This window comes from Sciurus carolinensis, chromosome 14 (genome assembly GCF_902686445.1).
Source record: "Sciurus carolinensis chromosome 14, mSciCar1.2, whole genome shotgun sequence".
Lineage (NCBI taxonomy): Eukaryota > Metazoa > Chordata > Mammalia > Rodentia > Sciuridae > Sciurus > Sciurus carolinensis.
Window position 1 is genome coordinate 6,546,070 of NC_062226.1, and position 24,466 is coordinate 6,570,535.

The 24,466-nt window shown below is 56.3% G+C and overlaps 1 protein-coding gene across 4 annotated transcripts; it reads right to left on the reverse strand.

The window, feature by feature from the left end:
• Miga2 (mitoguardin 2) lies at nucleotides 1-23,923 on the reverse strand. Of its 4 annotated transcripts, none has more exons than XM_047524815.1 (16): nucleotides 23,807-23,923; nucleotides 20,899-21,140; nucleotides 19,897-20,107; nucleotides 18,031-18,143; nucleotides 17,136-17,253; nucleotides 16,665-16,801; nucleotides 11,282-11,399; nucleotides 10,136-10,236; nucleotides 9,527-9,642; nucleotides 8,432-8,504; nucleotides 8,200-8,286; nucleotides 3,920-4,018; nucleotides 3,494-3,628; nucleotides 2,829-2,882; nucleotides 2,087-2,203; nucleotides 1-1,870 (listed from the first exon to the last, which is right to left on the reverse strand). In XM_047524815.1, the coding sequence occupies exons 2-16, from the start codon at nucleotides 20,992-20,994 to the stop codon at nucleotides 1,664-1,666; spliced, it is 1,782 nt and encodes a 593-aa protein (XP_047380771.1). In that variant the 5' UTR covers nucleotides 20,995-21,140; nucleotides 23,807-23,923; the 3' UTR covers nucleotides 1-1,663. The 4 variants fall into 4 exon arrangements, with proteins under 4 accessions (XP_047380771.1, XP_047380772.1, XP_047380770.1 ...); XM_047524816.1 differs by lacking the exon at nucleotides 23,807-23,923 and adding an exon at nucleotides 23,650-23,786; XM_047524814.1 differs by lacking the exons at nucleotides 2,087-2,203; nucleotides 23,807-23,923 and having other exon boundaries at nucleotides 20,899-21,038.
• Between the last annotated feature and the right edge of the window lie 543 nt (nucleotides 23,924-24,466).

Genomic DNA, 24,466 nt, shown 5'->3' on the forward strand with positions numbered 1-24,466 from the left:
GACGGTGTCAGTCGTTTATTGGACTCGCGGTCAATGCACACGCTCCACCATACAGAAGCTGGAAGCAGGTCGCGTGTCAGAGGCAGTGCGCGGCGTGTAAACAGACCCGGTGACTCAGGGCAGACGGGCGGGCCACAGCCCAGGCTTACGTTCACAGCGCAGGGTAAGTGCAAGAACAGAATGTGAGGATGGGGCTGGGGGGGGGGCTGGGCCAGAGCCACCAATGCCCTGGGTCCTCCGGTCTGGGGACCAGGCTCAGAGATGACAGGCATGCCCAGCATCACCCTGCACCAGCCCCCTCCTTGGGTGAGCCCTCCCGACCCGCAGCCCTTGCCCATCCCAGGGATAGGGATCTGGTCCCGGGGCCAGTGCTCTAGCTCGGGACTGGGAAGCTGGGAGTCTAGTTCTCCTGCAGGTCTCGAACCTGGAAGGGGCAGAAACTCCAAATAAAGTGTTAAGGCAATAAATAAAACTTTCCAGCTCGGGCAAAAACACTGGCAGAGCCGTGAGTCTGCAGGGCTGCCAGGACAGATGCTACCGGGATGCACGGACAGGACCAGCGGGGTTGCGCCAGCCCCGAGGGGGGCTCCACACCCCTAAGCTGCCCCCAGAGCATTGTGCGTCAAGTTGAAGGTAAAATGCCTGGTAGCTTCTTGTCCTAATGGGGTGGGGGGTGTGGTCCAGCTGTGCAGTCTTGACGTCCCCCACCATGGTCCCTGGCCCCTCTCCTGGGGCTATGACGACAGCACAGGTGATGGGCCTGAGTGACCCCTGGTCAGAACCCCCAGCTCCAAGCCTAGCACCACCCAGGGAATTCCGGGCTTCCCAGGGGGAGGTGGGGGGCCTGGAGCACCCAGCACCACCTCTTCGTCTTTGGTGGTGGCAGAGGTGGAAGGAGCAATGACGGTCCTTGCAGGGTATGGGCACGCGGGAGAACAGATCCTGGGACGGTGCGTGGGTTTGTCAGGGCAGCCCCTGCACAGTGAGCACAGGAGGAGCACCCCCGCTGTCCTGGAAAAAATCATTTTCTTTTCAGTGCTGGGTGGAGCCCAGTCTTGCATACACTAGGCAGACACCGTACCACTGAGCACGCCAGCCTCTGTCCCACTCTGGACAGCCCTGGCCTGTTGTCACAGGTGCCCCGCTGCACCCTTTGCGCACTTGCAGACTCTCGGGCGGCAGCCAGGGTGGGCCTTCTGGACTGACCAGAGGAGGCCTGGACTCTGACACTGGCCACGCAGTTGAGGGTGCGTCCAGCTCGGGGCGCCAGGACATTCCCCATCCCTTACCTCCACTTCCTGCCCCCCCTGTAGACAGCCCTGGGGTAGTTGGAGCTCCAGGGGTCCCACACCCACAGCACCTTGGCTCTCCTGTCCCAAGTCTCCACAGTGCCATCCCCTCCCACTCCCCGGCCCCAGCCTCTGCTTCCCCAGGGACGCTGAGGCAGTCAGGTGGGCTCTGGGCTCGACCCCATCCACGGAAACTTGCTCTCTGGGCTTTGGGGATTCCCAGATGCATCGGGTGGGGGCAAGCTCAGGGCAACTGCCCTGGGCCACCATGGCCCTTGGATACCAACCCAAAGGGCGGGAGGGGCACCTTCTCTCTCTGGTCACCTGTGAGCGAGGCCCAGGCAGCCACCCTCCCCTCCAGCCTGTGCCTGCCACTACTGTAGCTCTGCCAGGGGACCATTCTCTCGAGGCAGTGCCCCGTTCAGGCCAATGCTGCTGGTCACTGGCGTCCCCAGGTAGCCCAGCAGGATCTCGCTGCGGCGCCGGGACAGCTGCAGGATGTCCTCTGCCAGTGCTGGCACCGACGTGTAGCGCACATTGTCCAGGTCAAACATGTCCCTCAGGTACTGCACAATCTGGTGCTGGGGGCACAGGGCTGGTGTTGGGCCTGGGCCCCTCGGCAATGTCCTCCAGACCTCTAAGTCCCCTTGTAACACCAGGGCCCCGACCCGTCCTCTCCACCCTCAGGTTACTCTCTCCTGCCGCTCCCTCTGGCCCCTCTCTCTGGAGCAGGCCCAGGCCCTCACTGCACGACTGGCCCCTCCAGGGGCAGGGGAAGCGGGTGCTGCTCTGTGTACCTTAAAGAAAGCACAGACTTCAGCAAGCTGGGGCTTGGGTCCAAGGAAGCCAAAGGCCAGGACAGGGCTAACGTGCTCCGATACGGAGTAGAAGTGGGAGATGAAGCCATCGGGCACCTGTCGGGGCGACAGGGTTAAGGGAGCGCGCTGGGGTCAGGGAGCGTGAGTGTTACCAGGTCCTGGGGCACCGCAGGGCTGGTTCCCCGTGGTAGGTGACCCTGGGCGAGCAATGCCTCAGCAAGGAAGTACCCAGAGCACTGGCAGTGGCAGCTGGTGCCAGCTGGACAGCAGAGCCCAGTGAGGAGAAGAGAGCATGGGTGGCAGCTGAGAGAACATGGCCAGCTATCACCGGAGAGCACAGGTAATAGACCTCTGCCTGGGAGGAGGGCTCTGCCTGCTCCCTGGGCATTCTGCCCCTACCAGGCCACCTCCACCCTGTCACAGTCCTCCCAGATGTCCCTTCCCCTCTGCTGAGTCCCTGGATACTTCCTGATGGCCTACTCTGCGCTGGGCCCTGGGGGACCAAAAAGACCTATGGGGAGTTCCAGGCCAAGGGAGGGTGAGGGCAGGACAGGTGGCCAGTGCTGGAAATGAGAAAGGTCAAAGGTGCAGTGGAGTCTGGGGGCTCCGGAGGCCTCCTTGCACCAGCCCTTCCCACCCATCTCACCCAAGAACCAGGGTCCAGGCCAGGGAAGGCCAGGGCCCCAGTACCAGGCTCCCTGGGAACTGTATGGTCACTCACCATCAGGAGCCTCCTCTTGGCTTTCAGGACGGACCAGCAAGCAGTGGCCAGAGCCTAAAACAGAGATGGGACCCACCCCAGTGTCAGGATGTGGCCAGCCCAGACCCCCTGCCCTGCTGCCTGGGTCCAATCCCTTATCCCTAGCTCACCCCACCAGGAAGACAGGACTCGATGCCTGAGCTCTGGTTTCTCTCCCCTAATACAGGAATTCAGCCTTTACTGCTGGGGGCCCTGAACTAGGTACTGAGCCCCCCAGCTTTGGTTTCCTCCTGTATAAAATGGCCGGGACATGGCCCCCATCTCATCTGGTGGTTGGGGGAGCCACAGTGGCTGCTGAAGATTAGCCCAGCAGCTGGAGGGTCACTGCTGGCCCTGCGGACTCTCTCTATGCTTCGTTTCTTCTTTTCTTTGGTTGTTTTCCCCTATTTTAACTTAACAGGCTATATCATCATTGGGTAGAAGGAAACGAAGCTGCAGGCAGGACGTGCAGGCTCTGGGCGCTGGGCTGCTGGAGGGCCGTCCTTGGGATGCCCGGGAATAAATCCCAGGCCCAGAAGCTGTTGGGTGGGTGCCCAGCCCTGGTGCCCCCAGCAAGGACGACATGAGAAGGGGGTCAGTGAGTGCCAGGATGTGACGTGTGGCTCTGGGGAGAGGCAGTGGCCCACCGTCTCCTTGAAGCTGTCCGACAGCCAGCGGTTCCGCAAGACGGCAAGCACTGAGGATGGGGGGTTCTCCAGGTCCTCGAAGGCATCCATGAGGATGAAGTCAAGCACGATGTCGAAGAAGCTCATGCATACCACCTGCAGGGAGCAGGCTGCGCTTAGAGCCACTGTGGGCCCAGCGAGGCTGGAGCCGGAGGGAACCTGGGTGGGGCACGGCGGGTGCATACATCTCTCCCCCTGCTCTGCAACAGGGTGCAGCTGGGGCCACCTCCCTCACGGCCGGTGCCTGGGGCAGGGCAGGCACCAGGGCTCTGAGCCTGGAGTCATCTCAGCTGCTTGGAACAGAGGCAGAGGTTGGCATACCCTTCCCCCACCCCCAAAGATTTCAGGTACAGGGGACCCCAGGAAATTGAGCACAGACCAACTCACCCCGCGGCCCTCCAGCTCCAGCCGAGTGGTGGCCCAGGTCTCAGGCCGCAGGGCGTAGCTCAGCATCTCCTCATAGCTCTCCAGGAAGCCTTTGGGGCTCTGTGGGGAGAAGCACAGCCTGTTCTGGTTGTGGGAGAGGCCCCAGGACCCAGCTGGATGAGATCCACAGGGAGAGGTTGACTGTGGATTGGGGACATGCTGAAGCAGGGCTGGGGCTTTGCCCTGGGGAAGAGCAGGTAAGGAAGCACCTCCCGCCTGCTGCAGTGGGCCTCTCCAGAGAACCAGGTGCACCCCAGGTGCATCCCACACCAAGCAGCACCTGCTACCTTCCAGATGTGCAGAACCACAGCATGACCCACTCGAGGGAGGAATGAGGACCCAATTTAGTCAGGTGGTGTGAGATCCAGCTCCCTTTGGCCTTAGGCCTCAGTGGTGAAGCTACAGCCCACGTTCATGAGGCTGTTCTGGGGAGCTGGTGAACTCGTGCCTCTAAGACAATCCGTCCCGTGACTGAAACCTAAGCACTCAATAAACAGCGTAAGACTAATGCAGGGCTGGGGCGCGAGCCAGAGGCAGAGCGCTTGCCTAGTATGTGCAAGGCCCTGGGTTCCATCCCCAGCACAGCAAAATCAATCATTCAATCAAAAAGACTGCTGAGGGGCTGGGCTGGGGCTCAGGGGGGAGCACTTGCCTGGCATGTGTGAGGCACTGGGTTCCATTCTCAGCACCATGTATAAATAAATGAATAAATTAAAGGTCTATTAACATCTAAAAAAACTTAAAAAAAAAAAAAAAAGGCTGCTGATGCGCCTAAGTACTAAGACTCAGTGCACACAATGCGTTCACTAAGACTCCAGCACCACCGGGCCTCTTCACGCCCTGGGACCCTGCGGCAGCGGGCCTCGGCGTACAGTGTGCCGATGTGAGTCCGTACTTGTGGACACAGAAAGACAGGAAGAGCCAGGGTGAGTTCTAAGCATGGGCTAACTCCCCAGCAGGGAGTCCCATTGTTAGGTGACCTCTCAGGAGCCAGGCAGGGTGTGGTGGTCACACAGCAGCATGGGCAGGATAATGACATTTATAAAGACCATGGACAACAGGTAGATGTTTACCAAACCGTGAACAGGGTGAAATCAGAGATGATTTTTATTTTGTTCTTTTTGTTTTGTGTGTGTGTGTGTGTGTATACCAGGGACTGAACCTGGGGCACTTTAACACTGAGCCACTTCCCCAGTACTTTTTTAATTTTTAATTTTTTTTTTTTTTTTTTCATTTTGAGATAGGGTCTCACTAAATTGCCTAGGGACTTATTAAGTTGCTGAGGCTGCCTTTGACCTTGTGATCCTCCTACCTCAGCCTCCCAAGCCACTGGGATTATAGGCATGTGCCACCATACCTGGCTGATTTTTTTTTTTTTTTTTTTTTGTAGTTTCTTAGTTTTTCCTACAAAGGAAATCACTTTTTTTTCTTTCTTTCTTTCTTTTTTCAACGTGGGGCACTGAACACAGGGTCTCACACATGCTAGGCAAGTCACATATGCTAGGCAAGTGCTCTACCACTGAGCCACGTTCCCAGCCCTACAATCTTTTTTCTTTATTTAAAAATTTTTTTTCTTTTCTTATTTTTTTTTTTTCGATACAGTGCCTCACGCTGTGGCCCAGACGCGTCTCCAGCTCTTGGGCTGGTCAGGCATGCACCACCCCACCCCACTGTTTTTATTAAGTTTTAAAGAGGATTTGAGGGAAGGCCCGGAGCTGTCCCTGCACCCCCTGGGCCTCACGTCCTCGCCTGTGGATGACCAACGACCCTCAACATCAATGGCAGGGGGAAGGTAAGCTGGCCCGTGACACGTCTAAGCCAGCTGAGCAGGTCTGACACGGGCCACGCCGGCTCACACAGGGACCACTCACTTATGTACAGTGACGTGGAGGTGTGGGGACTGGCCCGTGGACACACAGTGAGGAAGAAGTCCGATGCTGTAACTCAGGGCCTGGTCACACCCATGGGGCCAGCATCTTCTCAGATGGCCCCAGCCTGGTCCACCTGCCTGGAAAGCCCGGATGGGGCCGAGCCGGCTCCTGCTCCAGGCACAGGGCTCAGCACAGGCTCTGGAACTCGGGAGCCTCCAGACAGCCTCTTTGGCTTCTTAGTGACTACAAGGCCAAGTCCTGCACTGGGGCAGAGGCTGGACAGAAGCATGTCCCAGAGGGGTCCAGTCTGTAGTGCCCCGGCACCTGCTCAGCCTTCCCTCATTCACTCACTTGTCCTCCTGGGGAGGCCAGAGAGAGCAGGCTACGGGCACTGGCTGGGCCAGGCCCACCTAGATGCAAAGCCCTGTTCCATGCCTCACTTGCTCAGTGCCCCAGCCTGTCCTCTCTCTCTAGGCTGTTTCCCCATCTGCCAAAGGGAAACTGTAGTGGGATCCCAGGAGCAAATGCAGGTAAAGAAGTGCAAGTAAACAGCTCACTGCTGGGCTGGGGAGATAGCTCAGTTGGTAGAGTGCTCCTCTCACAAGCACTGAGGCCCTGAGTTCAATCCCCGGCACCGCAAAAAAAAAAAAACTCACTGCTGAGCTGGGGGGAACTCACCCAACAACCAGGAACATTCAGGGAACACCTGCCCTGAACCCTGTGGGCCTCACTGAGCAAGAAGGGCAGGGTTCACACGCAGGGCACGGGAGCCACCACAGCCGGGGACCCTCAGGCTTCGCCTTTTCGTTCACTAAGTCCTAAACATACTTTTCCACTTTTCTGTGTGCATTGCACAATGAAATTGTTTAAGAAAGAAAGGATTGGTTGGGCCAGGGGCGGTGGCACACACCTGTAATCCCAGCGGCTCAGGAGGCTGAGGCAGGAGGGTCACAAGTTCAAAGCCAGCCTCGGCAAAAGTGAGCCGCTAATAAGCAACTCAGTGAGACCCTGTCTCTCAATAGAATACAAAATAGGGCTGGGGATGTGGCTCAGTGGTCAAGTGCCCTGAGTTCAATCCCTGGTACCCCTCCAAAAAAAAAGGATTGGTTGAATAATGTGAGTCTAGCTCCTAGAAACACACCAGTGAAATATTCAAATGTAAAGTCCTAGATGCCAGTAAAAACACTCATGCAATGGGGAAAAAAGAATCGAGGGACAGTGTGCTAGCCCCACAGGGACCAGTGCAGGTGAAGCCAGGTCAGGTGGAGGGTCTGCTGACACCGGAAGCCCTGGGTCCTTGGCTCTGGCCAGGGTGAGGCGTGCCCAGGAGAAACCACAGAACAGAGCTCAGGCTGCTCGTGATGGGCAGCGCTGAGAGGTCTTCCACGGACGGAGGACGAGGGCACATGTGGACTTCAGAATTGCTACTCCAGCACGTGAGCAAGGACTCGGGGAAAGGCCTGTCCAAAAGCTTTGCTCCAACTCATTAAAGAAACAAACAAAAAGTCCCACAGGTGGTCGGTAAATATGAGAAATTATGCGACCTCATCTATAATCAAAGAGCCGTAAGCAATGGTTAAAACACTAAGATTAAAATGATCACTACTCTCTGGTGGGAACAGAAGTGCCCAGGCCTTGCCGAGCACACACTGCCGGCCTTCAAAACGTCCTGCCAAGACCCTGAGACAGACCTCGTGGGTACCCACGAGACTGAGGAGGACGACCAGGCTGGCACTGCCCGTAACGTGGACAGCAGCCGCCACCAGACGGCCACCCGTGAGCCGAGCAGACACAGCCAGCACAGGTCGAACGCTGTGCAGTCAGCAACTGCCACTTCAGGCCCTGAGGCGCCACAATGGGCCAGCTGCGCCCTGGGAGCACAGAGCAAAGCTGCGGGCAGTCGGGAGGAGGGAGGAGGGCCCCAGGGCTGGGCACTAGATGGCGACGTCCCCCGGTCAGAGTGTCCAGGAAAGAAAGCAGGAGCACGCTCCCAACCATGGGCAAGGGCCCCATTTCCCTTGGGCACGGAGAGGTCATCTTGGGCAGGCAGGGTGCAGGGAACCTCTTACAGTTTGTGTTTTATAATTGGTAAGTTTTGTAAAATTCTACTATGTTGGAATCAGAAATAAAAAGCAATACTGATTTTTATTTTTCTAAATTGGCACAGGGAGTAAAACCTCAACCCTTCCCAATTCCCCCACTTTCCCCCACTGCCCACAGGATGAAGTCAGCGCTCTTCTGCTTGGTTTTAAAATGTTTTTTGAGAGAAAAAAAAAAAAAAAAGCAAACCAGAATTGAATAAATGTTTGGGAGAAAAACAAAGGTTATAGGGAAGAAAACCTGAAAACAAATGGCCCCAGCCCTGGCTACCTTCTCAGCCTTGGTCATCAGGCCTGTCACCATCTGCCGGCCGACCTCCCCAAAGAATAGCTGGTTACTCTGGTCCTCCAGAAGCCCCTAGGGAATGAGCAAGGGCAGTCAGTGACCCATCTGCCGAGGAGGCGCCCTGAGTGGAAGCCACGTGCTGCCACGTGGCCAAGGCCAGCCTACTGCCCCTCACCCTTGGCTCTACCCTCCCCAAGGGGCCCTGCACCACACCCACCTCAAAGGCCTGCCGCACACAATGCAGCTTGGCCAGGAAGTCCTGGTCACTGTAGCAGCCCAGCAGCTCCGTCCTGAGGGGAGAAGACAGCGTTACACCTGCCTGCTCAGCAAAGTCACGTGGAGGCAGGGCGTGCGGGGTGGAGCGGGAGGCTTTGCCCGCCTCGCCTGGCACGGTGACACCTCCCTCTAGGGCTTGGCCTCCCCCAAGGCTGAGGCAGAGGTGTACTGGATGCTCTTTGAGGACAGGCAGCAGGTCTGATCACAGGGTTGGGCTGACCTTGGCCTCCTTTAGGCCCAACTACCAGCCCTCAGCCCTCACTGGCAAGGACCAGAATGGCCAAATTGCTCCCAGGGGCAGCACATGGGCAGGGGTTTCCAGCTGCTGCAGCTGCCCTCTGTCCAGACCACCCTGGATTCAACCAGTTTTCAACCATTTTTGATCACTGATCTTTTAAACACACAAATTTGCAAGCCATAGTCAGAAAGTGGAGTTTTATACTGTACAGAAAAGTTTATCTCTGATGCAGAGACTTACACGTAAGCACAGACAAGAAAAAGCAGGCTGAGAAGGGATCCATCTGTTCAGGACCACATGTTACAAGGACGGAACCTGAGGAGAAGCCAGGGCTCTGTCCCCAAAGCCTGGGTTCTTTTTTGGGGGTACTGGGGATTGATCTCAGAGGCACTCGACAACTGAGCTGCATCCCCAGTCCTTTTTTATATTTTATTAGAGACAGGCTCTCATGGAGTTGCTTAGTGCCTTGCTGTTGCTAAGGCTGGCTCTGAACTCTCAATCCTCCTGCCTCAGCCTCCCCAGCTGCTGGGATCACAGGCGTGTGCCACCATGCCCAGCTCTAAAAGCCTGGGTTCTTAACCTCCGGTACAAAGGTTGACAGGACACAGTGTAGGGACCGTGTCCACTGTGCTGCTGTGATGGACCTTCTGAGCACTTAGAACAATGGCTAACTGTTAACTACTGGAACTTAATTTACCAGACCTGCTGGTCTTGGTTCTCAGGGCCACCCAGGTCCTCCTCAGCAGCGGGCAGGAGCCACCAGCAGCTCCTCTACCTCCTCCATGGGGCAGGGCTCACCTGAGGCTGCGGCAGGGCACCTTCCCGTCTTTCACCAGCTGCAGGGCCTCCTCATAGGCAGCAGCAGGTCTGGACAGTGGGATCGGGTAATCTCCCGCCTGCAGGGACTCAAAGAGCTGGGGAAGGGGCACAGGAAGGGCTGAGGAAATGTGTGGGCAGCATCCTATGAAGCAAGTGCACCTGCCCGTCTGCCAGCCAACAGAGGCTACCTGAGGGGCCTCACCACCGCCCCCTCAGAGTGGATCAGAGGAAACACTGGTCCACAACACAGGAGGCTTGGGTTCAAGTCCTCCTGTGTCAGGCAAGGACACCACACCCAACGCATAAGGCCACACGGGAGGCTGATGCCAAGCAGCAGACCCAGTGATCTGCAGAAGGGACAGGTGAGTGAGGACTGGAGCCCTTGGGGTGGGGCCTCCACTGGACCCACCATGCCTGGCTTCTCAGGCCCGCCCTCAGCAATCCCGAGTCCCCAGGGAACGCGTTCTGCCAAGTTCTGCTCAGTTCTGCTCAGCTGGAGGAAGTGCCTCGCATTCCCACAACCCAGGGCAGCTGCTGGCCGGCCGTGGGAACCTAGGCTGCCTGGCCCGCTTGGCTCCGCCCCGTTACCTCAGTGGCCGAGAAGAAGGAGTCCTCCGAGGTCAGGCTCTCCTCGTCCTCAGCCCGCAGACGCAGCGAGCCCTCGGTGAGCGGCAGCATGAGGGTCCTCTCTGGAGCAGCAGCGAGAGAGGGCTGAACTGAGCCCCCTCACGGGGCTGGAAGGAATCCCGGCACACAGGCCGGCAGCTGAGCCCCTGGCCTCCAGTGTCCTCCCCAGGTCCTCGCAGCATGCTTGTGGGGGCACAGGGTAGGTGTAGACACTAGGCTGCCAAGGGGACTTGCCGTGGCCACAGCACCGGACCTGAGTCCTGGCTGCTCCTCAGCTCTGCAGGAGAGTGCCACGTTCACTGTTAGCCCTGGGCAAGTGGCTTCCTCTCTGACAGGCTGGACCCTAGCCTGAGGGAGGCCGTGGCCACTCCTGGCATTCCCATCTCTGCCTGCTCAAGAGTTGAGGGCTCTGGTCCTTCAAAGGCACTGAGAAAAGGTCTAAGTGAACAAATAAGCAAAGGCCACCGACCTTGAAGGCCCACCAGCCTCCATGCCATGGAGGAGGGTCAGCAGGAATGGGATACCTCCAGCAGGCAGAGCCACCTGAGGCCACGTGGGGTGAGCCAGAGAAGACCCACAGCTCGGCTAACCCTCTCTGGGCCCCAGTGTCCCCACAGGTAGAGCCAGGGAGCCCAGTGTTCAGGAGTTTAATATTGACCTGTGGAGCCGAAGGTGACCCAGGAAGGACGGGGACAGCACGCTGCATGGGCCTGGCACGGCGGCACGAGGAAGGCACCGGGTGGCGGGGCAACTCGGCTCCTCTTTGTGGTATCACATTACTTTACCTCCATGAGGCAAAAGAACTTCTGTTCTCAAGCCCTCTGGCCTGCTCTGCACTAACGGCCACGTGAGCCAACCCATACAGCCACCCGAAGGCCTCAGAGCTCAGGAACACGACACAGGCCCAAGGCCTGTCCCCCAGGGCCTCACCCTGCTCTGCCGGCCCGCTGAAGGGCATGCCTTAGCACCGCGTCTGTGCCACACGGGCTGCACCCCGAAGCTGGGGTCATGATCCGTCTGCGGCACGGAGGGAGCCACCGGGTTCTCTGCTCCTCCCCCTCCATCCCTGCCACCCTTGGTGCCCGCAGCTGTGCTGGGCCCCCTCACCAAGGTCCAGCAGCATGCTGTCTGAGGGGAAGGTGGAGCCGAACTCCTCCTGCAGGTGGTAGGCCCGGTGCAGCAGGGACTCCAGCTTCTCCGCAAACTCCCTGCGCTGTGACTCTGGCTGCGGGAAAGCATGACCGTTAACGCAGGCCCGCCACCTCCCCACGGCCCCTGGGAGAGCGGAGAAGGTGCGGGGCCCAGCAGCCAAGAGCACAAGCCCCGGACCTGCTGCCCACTACAGGAGACGCCAGCCACACAGGGCCGTGGGCGCTTGAAATGCGGAGTATCTCAGCAATCTTTTATGTCGGCTACGGGCTGAATGATCTGATTTTGGATATACCAGGTTATATAAAGCATATTATTAAAATTAATTTCTTTTTGCTCTTTTATTTTGGTACTGGATTGAACCCTGGGGTGCTCTATCACTCGGTTACATCTCCTGGGTCTCATTAAGATGTTGAGCCTGGCCTTGAACTTGCAATCCTGCCTCGACATCACGAGCTGCTGGGATCACAGGCGCGTGCCAGCATGCCTGGCTTTTTTTTGCTTTTTAACATGGTCTCTACAAAACTTTAAATGGGACACGGGGCTTTCTACTAAACGGCGCTGCCCTACAGCCAAACACACTTGGGTTCAGATCTTGGCACACTAGTTCAAACAGTGGGACCCTCAGCAAATGATTTCCCCATTCTGAGCTTGATTCTCTTAATCTGCCAGTGGATATGAGCGTGCCCACCCCCGAGAGCTTTAGGAAAAACTTAAACGAGACAAGGTATGCAAAGCACTTCACACAAATATTGGCCCATGGTGACAACCCACGGCTGCCAGCTCTCATGATAATTACCGTAATTATTATTTTTACCACGAGAGCAGCTGAGCCCAGAGCGGCTGGGGTGAGACGCCCTGTTGTTAACGCGTGCGCCTGGGAAAGCACTGAGCTGAGCCTCTGCAGCATGGAGGCGGGCGGCACTGCCTTGGGAGCAGAGCCTGACGCCCAGGTGACAGCCATTGAGGCTGTGTCTGGCACGGTGGCCCCAACACAGCAAGGCTCAGAGGTGGGGCTCCGGGAGGTGCATGATCATGCGGGCTCTGCCCTCGGCGGAAGAATTCACTGATGGATCCAATTCAAGGGCATTTTGGCAGGTGGTAGAAATTTCAGGAGGTGGGGCCTGGTTTTAAAAAGTAGGTCACTGGGGGTGTGTCCTGGGAGGTGATTTTTCGTGCTGGGCCCTTTTCTTCCTCTCTCTCTGTTTCCCAGCTGCCACCAGCCGAGCAGGTTTCCTCCCCAAGCCCTTCCGTCATGATGTTCTGCCTCAACTCGGACCCGAAGCAACAGTCCACCAACTATGGACTGAAACCTCTGAAATTATGGGCTAAAATAAACTTTCCTCCTCCAAGTTGCCTGCGTCAGGTATAACATGCCCACTAGCGTAGTGTGGCTGTGGTGTTGGGTGCGGAGTGTGGGAGCCCAGCACCGTGCTATGGGGTTGCAGCCAGTGGAGAACAAGGCTGGCCAGCAGAGCGAAGGCTGTCTAAATGACACGGGAGGCAGAGAGGTCCAGGAGGTCTCGGCTAGCAGGGAGGTGGAGCGGGGCACTGCCTTCCGCTGCACGGGGTCCTGTGACCTCCATGGCCTCGTGGCTGCTCCTTCAACCCTCGGAGCTCTGGGCCCAGGGTAAAGCACAAGCCAGCCGATTACTCGGTTTCCACTAACACTGCCAGAGCCCGTCCCAGGATGCAGCTGGAGCCTGGGAGGAGACAGGAGCCGACTCAGGCCTGAGGCCACTGGGGAGAAAGGGCTGGAAGGGCTTGCCTGGACCAGGGACCTCTCTGTTCAGCCTTGAGGCAGCCCTCGAAGGCAGGGATACTGTGATCGGCTTCACAGAGAAACTTCAAGGAGCAGGGCATGGCGGCGACTCCAGAAGCTGAGGTGGGAGGATGGCAAGTTCCAGGTCAGCCTAGGAACCTAGCAAGACCCTGTTTCAAAAAATCAAATAAGAACTTTTAAAAAGGGCTGTGGGCTGGGGATATAGCTCAGTAGGTGGAGTGCTTGCCTTGCAAGCACTAAGGCCCTAGGTTCAATCCCCAGCATGGCAAAAATTAAAAAATTTTTTAAAAAAAAGGACTGTGGGTGTAGCTCAGTGGTAAAGGACTTGCCTAGTGTACGAGAAGCCTGGGTTCCATCCCTAGTACTTACAAAGAGAAAACGAAAAGAAAGAGAATAGAAAATTTTAAAAAACTCAAGGAAGACAGGTGGCCCAGGCTCCCCAGCTGGAGTGTGGCACAGCTAGGAACTAGGCCCAGACCCACGGAACCTCAGACCCATGGGGCACTTGGCTGGGTTCTATAGCCGGGCCAGGGCCACTCTGTGTGGCCAGCAGAGCCTAGCAGCCCTGACAGCAGCCTGCCCACTACTTTGCTGCCAAATGACCTCAGAATGGCAAAAGTTTCTTAGTTATGATGCCAAAAGTATGAATGATACAATAAAAAAAAAGTACGTTGAACTTTAGAATTAAAAATTTTGGCTAGGCATGGTGGCCCACACTTGTAATCCCAGTGGCTCGGGAGGCTGAGGCAGGAGGATTTCGAGTTCAAAGCCAGCCTCAGCAACAGCGAGGCCCTAAGCAACTCAGTGAGACCTTGCCTCTAAATAAAATACAAAATAGGGCTGGGGATGTGGCTCAGTGGCAAAGGGCCCTGGTCTCAATCCCCGCTACCAATTTTTTTTTTTTTTTAATTTTGTACTTCAAAGGATACTATCAAGGAAGTGAAAACAGTCAGGCATGGTGGTGCATGCCTGTAATCCCAGCTAATCAGGAGGCTGAGGCAGGAGGATCACAAGCTCAAGGCCAGCTTTGGCAACTTAGTGAGGCCTTCTCTCAATAAAAAGTAAAAGGGCTGGAGATGTGGCTCAGTGGTAGAGTGCCCCTGGGTCAATCCCTAGTACCAAAAAAACAACCAAACAAGCAGAAAACAAAAACAAAAAAATAGCCATGCATACACAAATGCTCATAGAGCATTCTCATAATAGCCAGAGAGCAAATAATCCAAACATCCACCAACTGATAAATAGAAATTAATCAAATGGATAAACAAAATGGATACCCACATGCTGGAATGTTATTCAGCAGTGACTCTTGGAGACATTATGCTCTATGAAGGAAGCCAACCCCAGAAAACCACATATTGCAAAACTCCACTTATCAAAATGTCCGGAATAGGCAAATCTATGTAAGGAGAAGGGAGACTCACGGCTGTCCAGGGCTGCGGGGATGAGGAAATGTGGGGGTGGCTGCGGAAGCACAAGGAGGTTTCATGAAAATGTTCTGGGAACAATTTCCATGATGGATAGACAACTCCATGAAGATACCAAAAGTCACTGAATTATACAAATGAAGCATACACATTTTATAGCATGGGAATTCTATTTGATGATCCTAAGAAGCAGCTTTAGCAGTGAATGTAATTTGGGAAACAAAGCTGCCTCCCTCAGTGCCCCTCCCGACAGATGCCGCAGGTGTCCATCATCTACCTGCATGGACCGGCGTGAGGGGCTGGCACACTGGCCCTCCACGTCAGGCCCCTGGCACTTCCCTGCCCTCATGTCTGCCCAGGACTCTGCGAGGTGTGCCCACGTGGAGGCCTCTGAGCTCATGCCCCAGCCAGGGCAGAGGGCAGGTGCACTCTACCTGTGAGCGGCAAGGCAGGCAGAACCCAGCTCCCCTGCCTGCTGGCTCCTGGCCAGCGGGAGGCGCAGGTGAGGCACGAAGGCAGAGGTGAAGGGGTGGAGGAGTGAGCACACAAACCCTCCCCTCCTCGTCCTCCTCAGCCCGTACCCTGCCACCCCCCAAAGTGGGCATGCTTGCTATGGGTCAGTTCCACTGTGGGTCCAGCTCCCACTAAACGGCACTGAGCTGAGCCTAGGGCCACCACCTCTCTCCACATCCCTTCGGCTCCTCCCTTGTCTGGGCAACTGAGTCTCTGGATTAAACTCCGTTTGTTTTGCTTTGATTCTGGACTGGGGATTGAATCCAGGGGTCTTCACCAGTGAGCCACAGCCCAAGTCCTTCTCATTTCTTATTTTGCAACAGGCTCTCAATGGGTTGCTGAGGGTCTTGCTAAATTGCTAAGCCTGACCTTGAACTTGCAATCACCTCCCAAGTCTCTGGAAACTCCCTGTTTTTAATGCCTCAAGTTGTTGCCATTTCCTGGCTGGCTGCAGATATCATCATGGCGCTCTTGAAAGAAGGCTCCCACTCGTCCTCGTTCCAGTAGGCCAGGAGCCCACCAGCCTTTGGTTTTGCTTTTTATCTTTTTCAATACGGAAAGGCATGAGGAAAAAAAAAAAAAAAAAAAACAGCCGACGATACCACTACCTGTCTGGACCCTTGCCATAAGGATAATGTTCAGTGTCATGAAAACAGAGAGGCTGAGGGTGTGGCTCAGCCGTGGAGCACGTGCTTTGCACGGCCAGGCCCTGGGTTCTGTCCCCAGCACCAAAAAACAAATAAATAAACTTTAAAGAACTCAAAACAGAAAAGAAAGGTACTGCAAAGTAAAATGAGTCTTCCCCACCTTCCTCTCCAGACCTCCCCCACAGTAAGTGATGATTTCCGGTGCACCCATTCAGGGGAGAATGAAAGTGCTAGAACACACCAGCGCTTACTGGGCCACACTGGGCCACATGTGTCTGGTTCCAGGCCGACACACCGAGGGAAGTGCTGTGCACACAGCTCTGGCTTGTTTTGTCAGTCGGTGACACACCCTGGGCCTGTCGGTCCACACAGCTTTCCCTCGCTCCCTGCGGGGGCCGCAGGTATTCCAGGCCACGCTAATAGGCATTGAGGTCGTTTCCAGGGTCCTGTGTTCTTTAACTTCAGTGAACATCCATCTTGGGACGTGTATTTGGTGCTCTTTTTTACAGAAATGTTTACTGCAAAGACCAGAAGCCTTGGGGTCGTGGCTCAGCGGTGCAGCACTTGCCTGGCATGTGTGAGGCCCTGGGTTTGATCCTCAGCGCGCGCGCGCGCGCGCGTGTGTGTGTGTGTGTGTGTGTGTGTGTGTGTAAATAAAACCTTATCCCAGAAAAAAAAAAAAGAAAGAAAAAGCAAAGGCCTATAAGCCAGAATGGAGGCCCGCTTCCTTCCAGGCTTTCTTTCCCTGATGCACATTTTCCCCAGAGTTGGGATGAGGTTCTGATCATTTATTGAGGAGTTACCAAGTCCAGACACCATGCCAAGCACGGCCATGAACTAGTTTATTAATTCCAATGACACCCTCCCTCATGGATGGAGGCCGCAGGCCGAGAGGGAAAGGTCATGTCAGGCAGTGGCGGCCACTGGGTTCCACAGTGCGTGGGGGAGGACGTGCGGGGAAGAGCACCTACCTCTGACAGTGCCTCTGAGGCAGTCTCTGGGTTCCGGAGGCTGTCCCCTGGCGCGGGTGTGCTGCCGATGTCCCCCCTCTGGCCCACGCTCAGGGCCTGTTCCCACTTTTGTAGCGCCTCCTCGAAGAGCTCCATGCCTGGGCACAGGCAGGACAAGGGACAATCAGGACCCCCTCCTGTGCCGTGCTTAAGAGGGGCACAGCACAGAGGGAGGGAGGAGGTCACAAAAAAACAGAACCCAGCAGGCATGGGGAGCTGGGTCCTGACCACCTCTTCAGAGCTGGTCAGATTTCAGGCCTTCATTCAGACCAAATGTGTCCCTGGGCACTCTCCTCTGTCCAAAAAGGGTCGAAAACCACCGAGTGGGGGTTGGGGCAGGGTTGGGCACCACCTGGAGAAGGGCCTGAGCCCCGCCAGCTCCGCAGCCCTCTCCCACCCCACCCCCCGCTGAGGCCGGGCTCCTGGCTGCACCTTGAGCATAGAGACTCTCGGCACTGCCATCGGTGGTGGGCGTAGACTCCTCCATCCCTCTGACGTCCCAGGGTCCCGAGCACACGGCCGTGGGGCTGGATGAGTTCACCACCACCATCTGGGTGCCAAGCACAAGGTCAAGGAGTGAAGCCTCTGTGGACCGGGTCCAGGACCCCCTGGAACCTGCCCCCACAGCCTGGCCCTACTCTACATACCCCCTGAGCAGGCCTGGCCAGTGTTCACACCCTCACTGAATCCACACTCGCGTGCCTGCCGATGCCAGCCAGAGCCACCAACATGGGAGGAAACAGGCCAAGGCCTGGCCTGGGACTCAGCAGGCTCCTGTGAAACCTGCCCCAGTCCTTGCTCTACTAGTCAGACACGGAAGGCAGGAGTGCCCACCTCGTGCCAGCTCTCTCACCCACAGGAGTGGCCACCGAGGACAAGAACCATCCCTGGCTCACCCGTGTCCCCAGGGTAGCCTGGGCTTGAGCCTGCTGAATGAATTATTAACTAGATGAGTGAATGAACCAAAGCTGAGCTCCCGGAAAAAACAAGCTTCCCTTTGTCTTATTATCTCCAGATCCCCAGCACCTAGCAGTGTCCCTGTCACCACGCAGGTGCTTGCTCAGTGTCTGAGGAGTGAATGAAGAAAGGTATCTTCAGAGCTAAGTGCCTCTCCTCTACACCTGTCCACCTTCCTCCCATTCGCGGCTGCAGCCAGTGACGAGCAGCCTCGCTGAAGGTCTACACGCTTGGACGAGCAAATGAACAGAGGAACTGAAACTTCTTCTCCCATCTCCCTGCCAGTCCAGAAGCTTCCTGAGGACAGAGTCGGGCTGTGCTGGGTGTCCTGGCCATCCCCGCGCCCCCACACCCTACCCCAGCTCCTCACCGAGGCCAGGCTGTGGGAGGAGCCTGAGTGCTTGCTGGGCTCGATGGAGGAAAGGCCGCTGAGCGTGTCGTTGCTCTTGCTACTGGGGCTCTGCACCCTGCGGCTGGAGCAGCCTGCGAGGAACGGGAGGGCAGGTCATGCAGAACCCCAGCTCCCCGCCCTCCTCATCTGGGAACATGTAACAGCAGAGCCCTCTGAGAGTGCCCGAGCTGAGGAACACAGGGTGCTGCTGCTCTGCTCCAGGCATGACCCTGTCGCCCAGCACAGGACCACGCCCAGAGGAGCCCAGGCCTGGGATGAGCTGGGGATGAGGTCCGGACACTGCCCTGGAGCCTTACTCCGCCCCCCTGTGCTGTTAGTTGTGTGAAAGACTTAGGATTTTCCTCCAAGACGGAATCAAGACAAAAACATTTTAAAATGTAGAAAAGGTTTTTTAAAGTGAGGAAAGTAGGGGCTGGGGGTGTAGTTCAGTGGTAGAGCACACGCTTAGCATGCATGAGGCCCCGGATAAAGAAGGGAAGGGGTCAAAGGTGAACTGGGATGGTAGTGGTGGCACAGTTCAAGCAGACTAGAGGCTGGTGTGGACATGGCTCCTACCTCCCAGGGGCCACTGCAGCGTGACAAGACAATTCTCAGGGCCCTATTCTAGGCTAAAGACTTTTTAAATTCTAACTATAAAGATAAAACTCTCTTATCTTTTTTGGGGGGCAGGGTACCAGTGATTGAACTCAGGGGCACTCAACCACTGAGCTGCATCCCAGCCCTATTTTGTATTTTATTTAGAGACAGGGTCTCACTGAGTTGCTTAGTGCCTCACTTTTGCTGAGTCTGGCTTTGAACTTGTGATCCTCCTGCCTCAGCCTCCTGCTGGGGTTACGGGTATGCACCACTGCCCTTGGCCAAAAGAAAACTCTCTTTTGCAGTGAAAATTTACAAATAAAATTCTCTTCCAGTTAGGTGTGGTCAGAAGCCTGAGTTAGGAGGATTGCAAGTCCAAAGCCAGCCTCACCAACAGCAATGTAGTGAGGCCCTAAGCAACTCAGTGAGACCCTGTCTTTAAATAAAATATAAAGAGGGCTGGGGATGTGGCTCAGTGGTTAAGAACCCCTGGGTTTAATCCCTGATACCAAAACAACAACAACAAAAAACTTCTTCCCGGATGGCTTTTGCTTCTTAAAACAGATTTCTCCCCTGGTGAAAGTTTATGAGAACAGCTGGCCCTAGAACAGATTGATAGGACACTCAGGCATGGCGGACAGTTTTGTTCCATAGATTACAAGGAGCCATAAGAGTTTTCTAAACCCACACCAGCTAGCCACAAAACATGGGTGGCTGCCAGGGATAGGAGTAGGGGAGAGGGGCTGAGGACAAAGGGACTTGGGGGGCCGAGGGGATGACAGAAAAGTTATTGGTTGTGGGCTGCCTATATGACCATATGCATGTCAAAGCTCAGATGCGTTCTACCAAAGGCTGAATCTCACTACCTGCAAGTTATTGCTTAATTTTTTTAAAAGAGGGTTGGGAGTTATGGCAAGAGCCATTGGCCCTTCCTGTTCCTAAACCTGGGGGAACTGCCCTCCCCGGACCCAGGAGCCACTCCCACCAGCTCTCTCTCTACTGGGTGCTCCCAAAGGGTCCTCGGATAATAAGAACACCCAGAAGAACCACCCCACTGGCACTGGCAGGACACACGCATCGGGTGCACCGTCCGCCAGACCCTTACAATGACTGGAAGAAGGTTCTACTGTCACCCCTGCCTCTTGAATGAGGAACCTGGCTGTGATACAGGAAGGCACTAGCCCAAGATCCCAGTTATTGGTGGTCCCTGGAATGTGACCAATCAGTGTTCCCCAACTGCATACTTACCTTTCTTCACTGACGGGACCTTCCGGGCCATGAGGATGGGCAGGGGCACCGTGCCTAGCTGCTCACCTCCCACCTCAGGGCCCACCTGCTTCTTCCTCCGCCGGCGCCTCTTCAGCTGGTGGGCAGCCAGGGCCAAGGCCACAGTTCCCAGGGCCGTGGCAAAGAGAACCTTGCGCAGGCCTGGGGTCAGTCGCAGCTGTGAGAACGCAGACTGCAGGAAAGGAGAGGTGGCTGGGTTACGTGGCCCCAGGGAATGCTATCCCAAGAGCATCTAGGTGCAGGCACATAGTGTCCCTTTGCTGATCAGATGAGTGACAAAGGCAGTCACTACTGGAAAGGGGACATGACCAGCCTCTCTGAAATGTGGACTGCAGAGATATAAAGATGGCAGTGCGCCAACGCCGAGGAGCTGAGGCCTGGGATCCAGCAGGAGTCCCCAATGCCATGACGATGACCTAGGGTACAGGGATTCAGAGCCTCTTCACCAGGCACGGCACCAGCACTTGAGCTGTGCCACCTGTCGGCATCCCATCATTGTCCAGGTGAGGAACAGAGGTCACAGAGGTGAAGACACATGCTCATAGTGACAGAGACAGCACCAAAACTCGGGTCTGCCAATTCTCAAAGACTGCGAAGTCTCCCCTCGCCCTCTGCTCGCTGGACTGGGAGCCCGTTGGGTGGGACCACATCTCACAAGGGAGGGTTTCAAGAAGCTCAAGAGTCCTGGTCAGCCAGAACACCTGAGCTGCCAGGGAAGGCAACGCCACCCGCTCCTGTAGACAAAGACTCTTAGGTCAAGGGCTCACATCGCCTTGAGGTACAGACCAGGCTCAGGGCCCAGACCCCTAACACAGTCCCTCTTCCTCTGCTCAGAGACAACACTAGATGGTAGGGACAGCAGCGATGAGGGCCCAGCCCTCCCAGACACTGAGGGGCCGTGGGCTGAGCAGCTCAGTGTTTCAGGACCAAAAGCATAAAGGGCAGGACCACCCCCAGCCTTACCTGTCCAAAGGTCGTATACAGGAACACAGGGATCTCCGCCACCGTCATGGCCAGAGCCTGGAGCACGGACATGCCCTCAGTCCGCCGGAACGCCATGGCAGGACCAGGACCCCAGGCCAGAAGGCCCTTGGGGCCAAGAGCTTCCAAAGAGAACAACTTCAGCTGGTTGCCTGCTGGGTCCTAGGCACCATCCACATGCCAACCAGACAGGGACACACATACCAGAGGGTCCCTCCACGAAGCTGAGAGACAGATGACCAGGTCAGCACATGGATATACACACATGGATGCAAAGAGATGCACACGAGGGCCTCAGAGCACAGGGAGAGCAAAGCCTGTATCCGGAACACCAGGCTGGAGTCAGGCCCTTGGCCCTGCACCTGGCAGCAGGTGGGCAGCCAGATCCTCACAGACCCTGTGCCCACCTTGAGCCCTGGGAGCGGAGGGCAGCACCTCTGGCGTGCGGGCCCAAGAGAGGACCCAGGCCTGGAAGATGGGTAGGTCACCTTTTTAAACCCAAGGGCCATTTTCCAAACAAAATTCTCAGGCCCAAGACTGAGCATAATTACATCTTTTTCGGCTTCCCTAAAGTCAAGTTCTGTGCACGGTACTATGAAGAAACAGCAGGGTCTGTTCCCCAGACAATGACAACTGCCACACTGTCCACCTATATTTTGTGCTGAGCTCTTCACTTATGTTATTTCATTGATCTATCACAGTTCTTTTTTATCGGGAGGGTGAGGTGGGGACAGGGTCCAAGTTGTCCTGGCTGGCTTTGAACTCACAATCCTCCTGCCTCAGCTCCTTCCTAAGTTGATGGGAAGCATCCCAGCACATGCTACCTACTCACCCTCCTCCCCCATGCTGCCTCCACCTTCCAATGGGGAAACTGAGTCCCAGGGAGGCTAAGTCAGGCATCCAAAGTCCCACTGGTTTGTGGAGTCAGGGTTTGGATCAAGGTCTGCTGGATTCTAGACTGCTCGATGCAATCCTTTTGCTAAATTTGACATAAAGCAGGAAGTTCAGGCCCAGCAGAACCACAGGGGATAAGAGCAGCTTTTTCCTGGACCTTCTGAAACCCTCCCAGGGTATCCTACTGCCCCATCCCAAGGCCAGGGAATAAGTAGCTTGATCACACAGCCCAGATCCCAAGACCCTGCAGGCTGTTCCCCAACTGCTAGCGCCAAGCCCAGGGATGCCTTCAAGGTCTCTCTTTCAAAGGACCTCAAGCAGAAGGAACACACAGGCCAGTACAGACCCCGACTCCCTGGGATGGCAGCCAAAATCACTGGGCCAGCACAAGAGACAGCTTATCTCCAGTGAGTGGGAAGGACCTAAGGTCCTATCAGTCCAGCTCTGAGGCTGGGAGGCAGGGTGCGAGAAGGTGCAGGCAGGCTGATGTTCTAGGACTAAGGAAACGGCCACGTTGTCAAGGGAAGGAGACATCCTGCCAGAAGGCTGCGATTAGCTGTGACCTCCAGTGGTTGGCCCAGGTCATGCTGTAAGCCCTTCCTCCCATCCCCCAGCCTGGCTCAAGCATGGAGTTGGGGTGATAAGGACATCAGAGGTTCAGCAGCTACTTTTCTGAAGCACTTATTACAGGCTATGAGTCCGGCCACAAGCAGAACCCTCATGATAACCACAGTTCATCTCAAAGACGGGGAACATGAGGCTCTAAGAAGTGACCAACTTCACCAAGGTCACTCAAGTGTCGCCGGTTGGCAGACAGAGGGAGGGGGTATCCAAGCCACTTCCCAGTCACTGCTTTCCCCAACTTCCCTGCATGTCTGTGCCACACCTCAAGGACTTTCAAGACCCTGAGCTTCTGAGAAGCCCACGTGGGGTTACAATGATGAGCGTGGACACATGCTCAAGGAGTCAGGCAGGCAGAGGTGGGACTGAGGCCGGGTGTTTGTCTTCAGGAGAATCTAGATAGCCTCTGCTGTCCCCCTTGAGAAGAAGTTAGCAACTCTCCCCCAAGACCACCTCACTGCAGGGAAGGGTCCAAATCTAGGCCACCCATGACCTATCCATTCCCCTGGCATAAGCCATGGCCAGAGGAAGGGGCCTCCACCTCCTACCATAGTGAAAAGCCTGTGGCAACATCCCCTACAGTGAAGACACTTCTATTGCTGGGTGGGGCCGGACCCCACCTGGGCAACCACCTCCTTGCTGCTCTACAATCTTGGGCCACCACCTCCTCATTCCACTTCCAAACACTTACAACACTCTCAGCCAGGATGCCCATGCTTTCCATCCCAGGTCCTCTTCTGCCCTGGACAACCCCCAAATGCCTCTGGCCTGGGTACTCTTTAGCCCATCTTGACCCCAGAATGTCCCCAACTCAGGCACTCCCTTGGGCCACCCTGTGCCCAGTCTCCTGTTCATCCCATCCTATACACCTCAGAAGTCCCACCTGGCCCAGCACTGAGCAGACAAGCACTGAACCTCTGCAACATTTGTTCTTTCCATTCTGGACATCTTGCGCAGCCAGGGCCAGGTCCCTTCCTCTTTGACTCCGATCCCAAGAATATCCTTGAGGTCCGTCCAGGCACCCTCCAGCATCGCCCACGGACAGCAGACCTGCTCCTTCAATCCCGAGTACTTTCTCAGTCTGGACTCGGATACCTGCACCCATGTTCGGATACCAGCAACGTTCCAGGCCCGGGTGTCTCCTCACTGACCCAGGTACCTTCTCGTTCTACCCGCAAGCAAGGCACCCTCTCGCGCCGCCCTCGGCCGGGTACCTACTCATTCCATCCTGGGCACCTTGCCGGGCCGCCTGGCCAAGACACCTGCGCTCGCCCAGTTCCCTGGGCAGGGCTGCCCCCGCGCGCCGCAAGCCTCAGTTCGGGGCCCTGCCGCGCTGCCTGGCCGCGGGGTGAACTCAGCCCAGGCCGCCACTCACCCGGGATCCCATCGCTGCGGAAGGGCAGCGTCTCCTTCCCCGGCAGCCGTGCAACCAAACCCGCGGCCGCGGGGGGCGTGCCTCCAAGCACAGACAACCCGGCTCTGGCCAATGAACACCACCAAACTACTCCGCGCCTCCATGGCCCTTGGCCAATAGGGTGGCTCACGTGGTCACTCTGGTCCCGCCTCTCCTGCCCTCTGACCCGCCCCCTAAGTGCGGTTGAGTTGCGGAAGTGTTCTCTTCTTTCCTACCATTGGCCACCAGGTTTAGATTGACACAGACGGCTGAGCGCGACCTGGCGCCTCTGAAGGAGATGAGGCGGAGCAGTCAGGCCTCAGGGTCTGTCTGTCCTCTCGTGTTTGGCTCCTCTCCAACTGCTCCCTCTTGGGCAAATCCTTCCGGCTCTTTTTTTTTTTTTTTTTTTTTTTTTTTTTTGGTACCGGGGAGTGAACCCAGGGGCGCTTAATCACTGAGCCACATCCCCAGCACCCCCCCCCTTTTTTTTTAGTTGTAGATGGACGCAATACCATTACTCTATTTTTATGGGATTCCGGGGATGGAACCCAGTTGCTCACGGTGCTAAGCAAGAGCTCCACCACTGAGCCACAACCCCAGCCCCTTCCCAGCCCTTTTTAATTTTTGATTTTGAGACAGGGC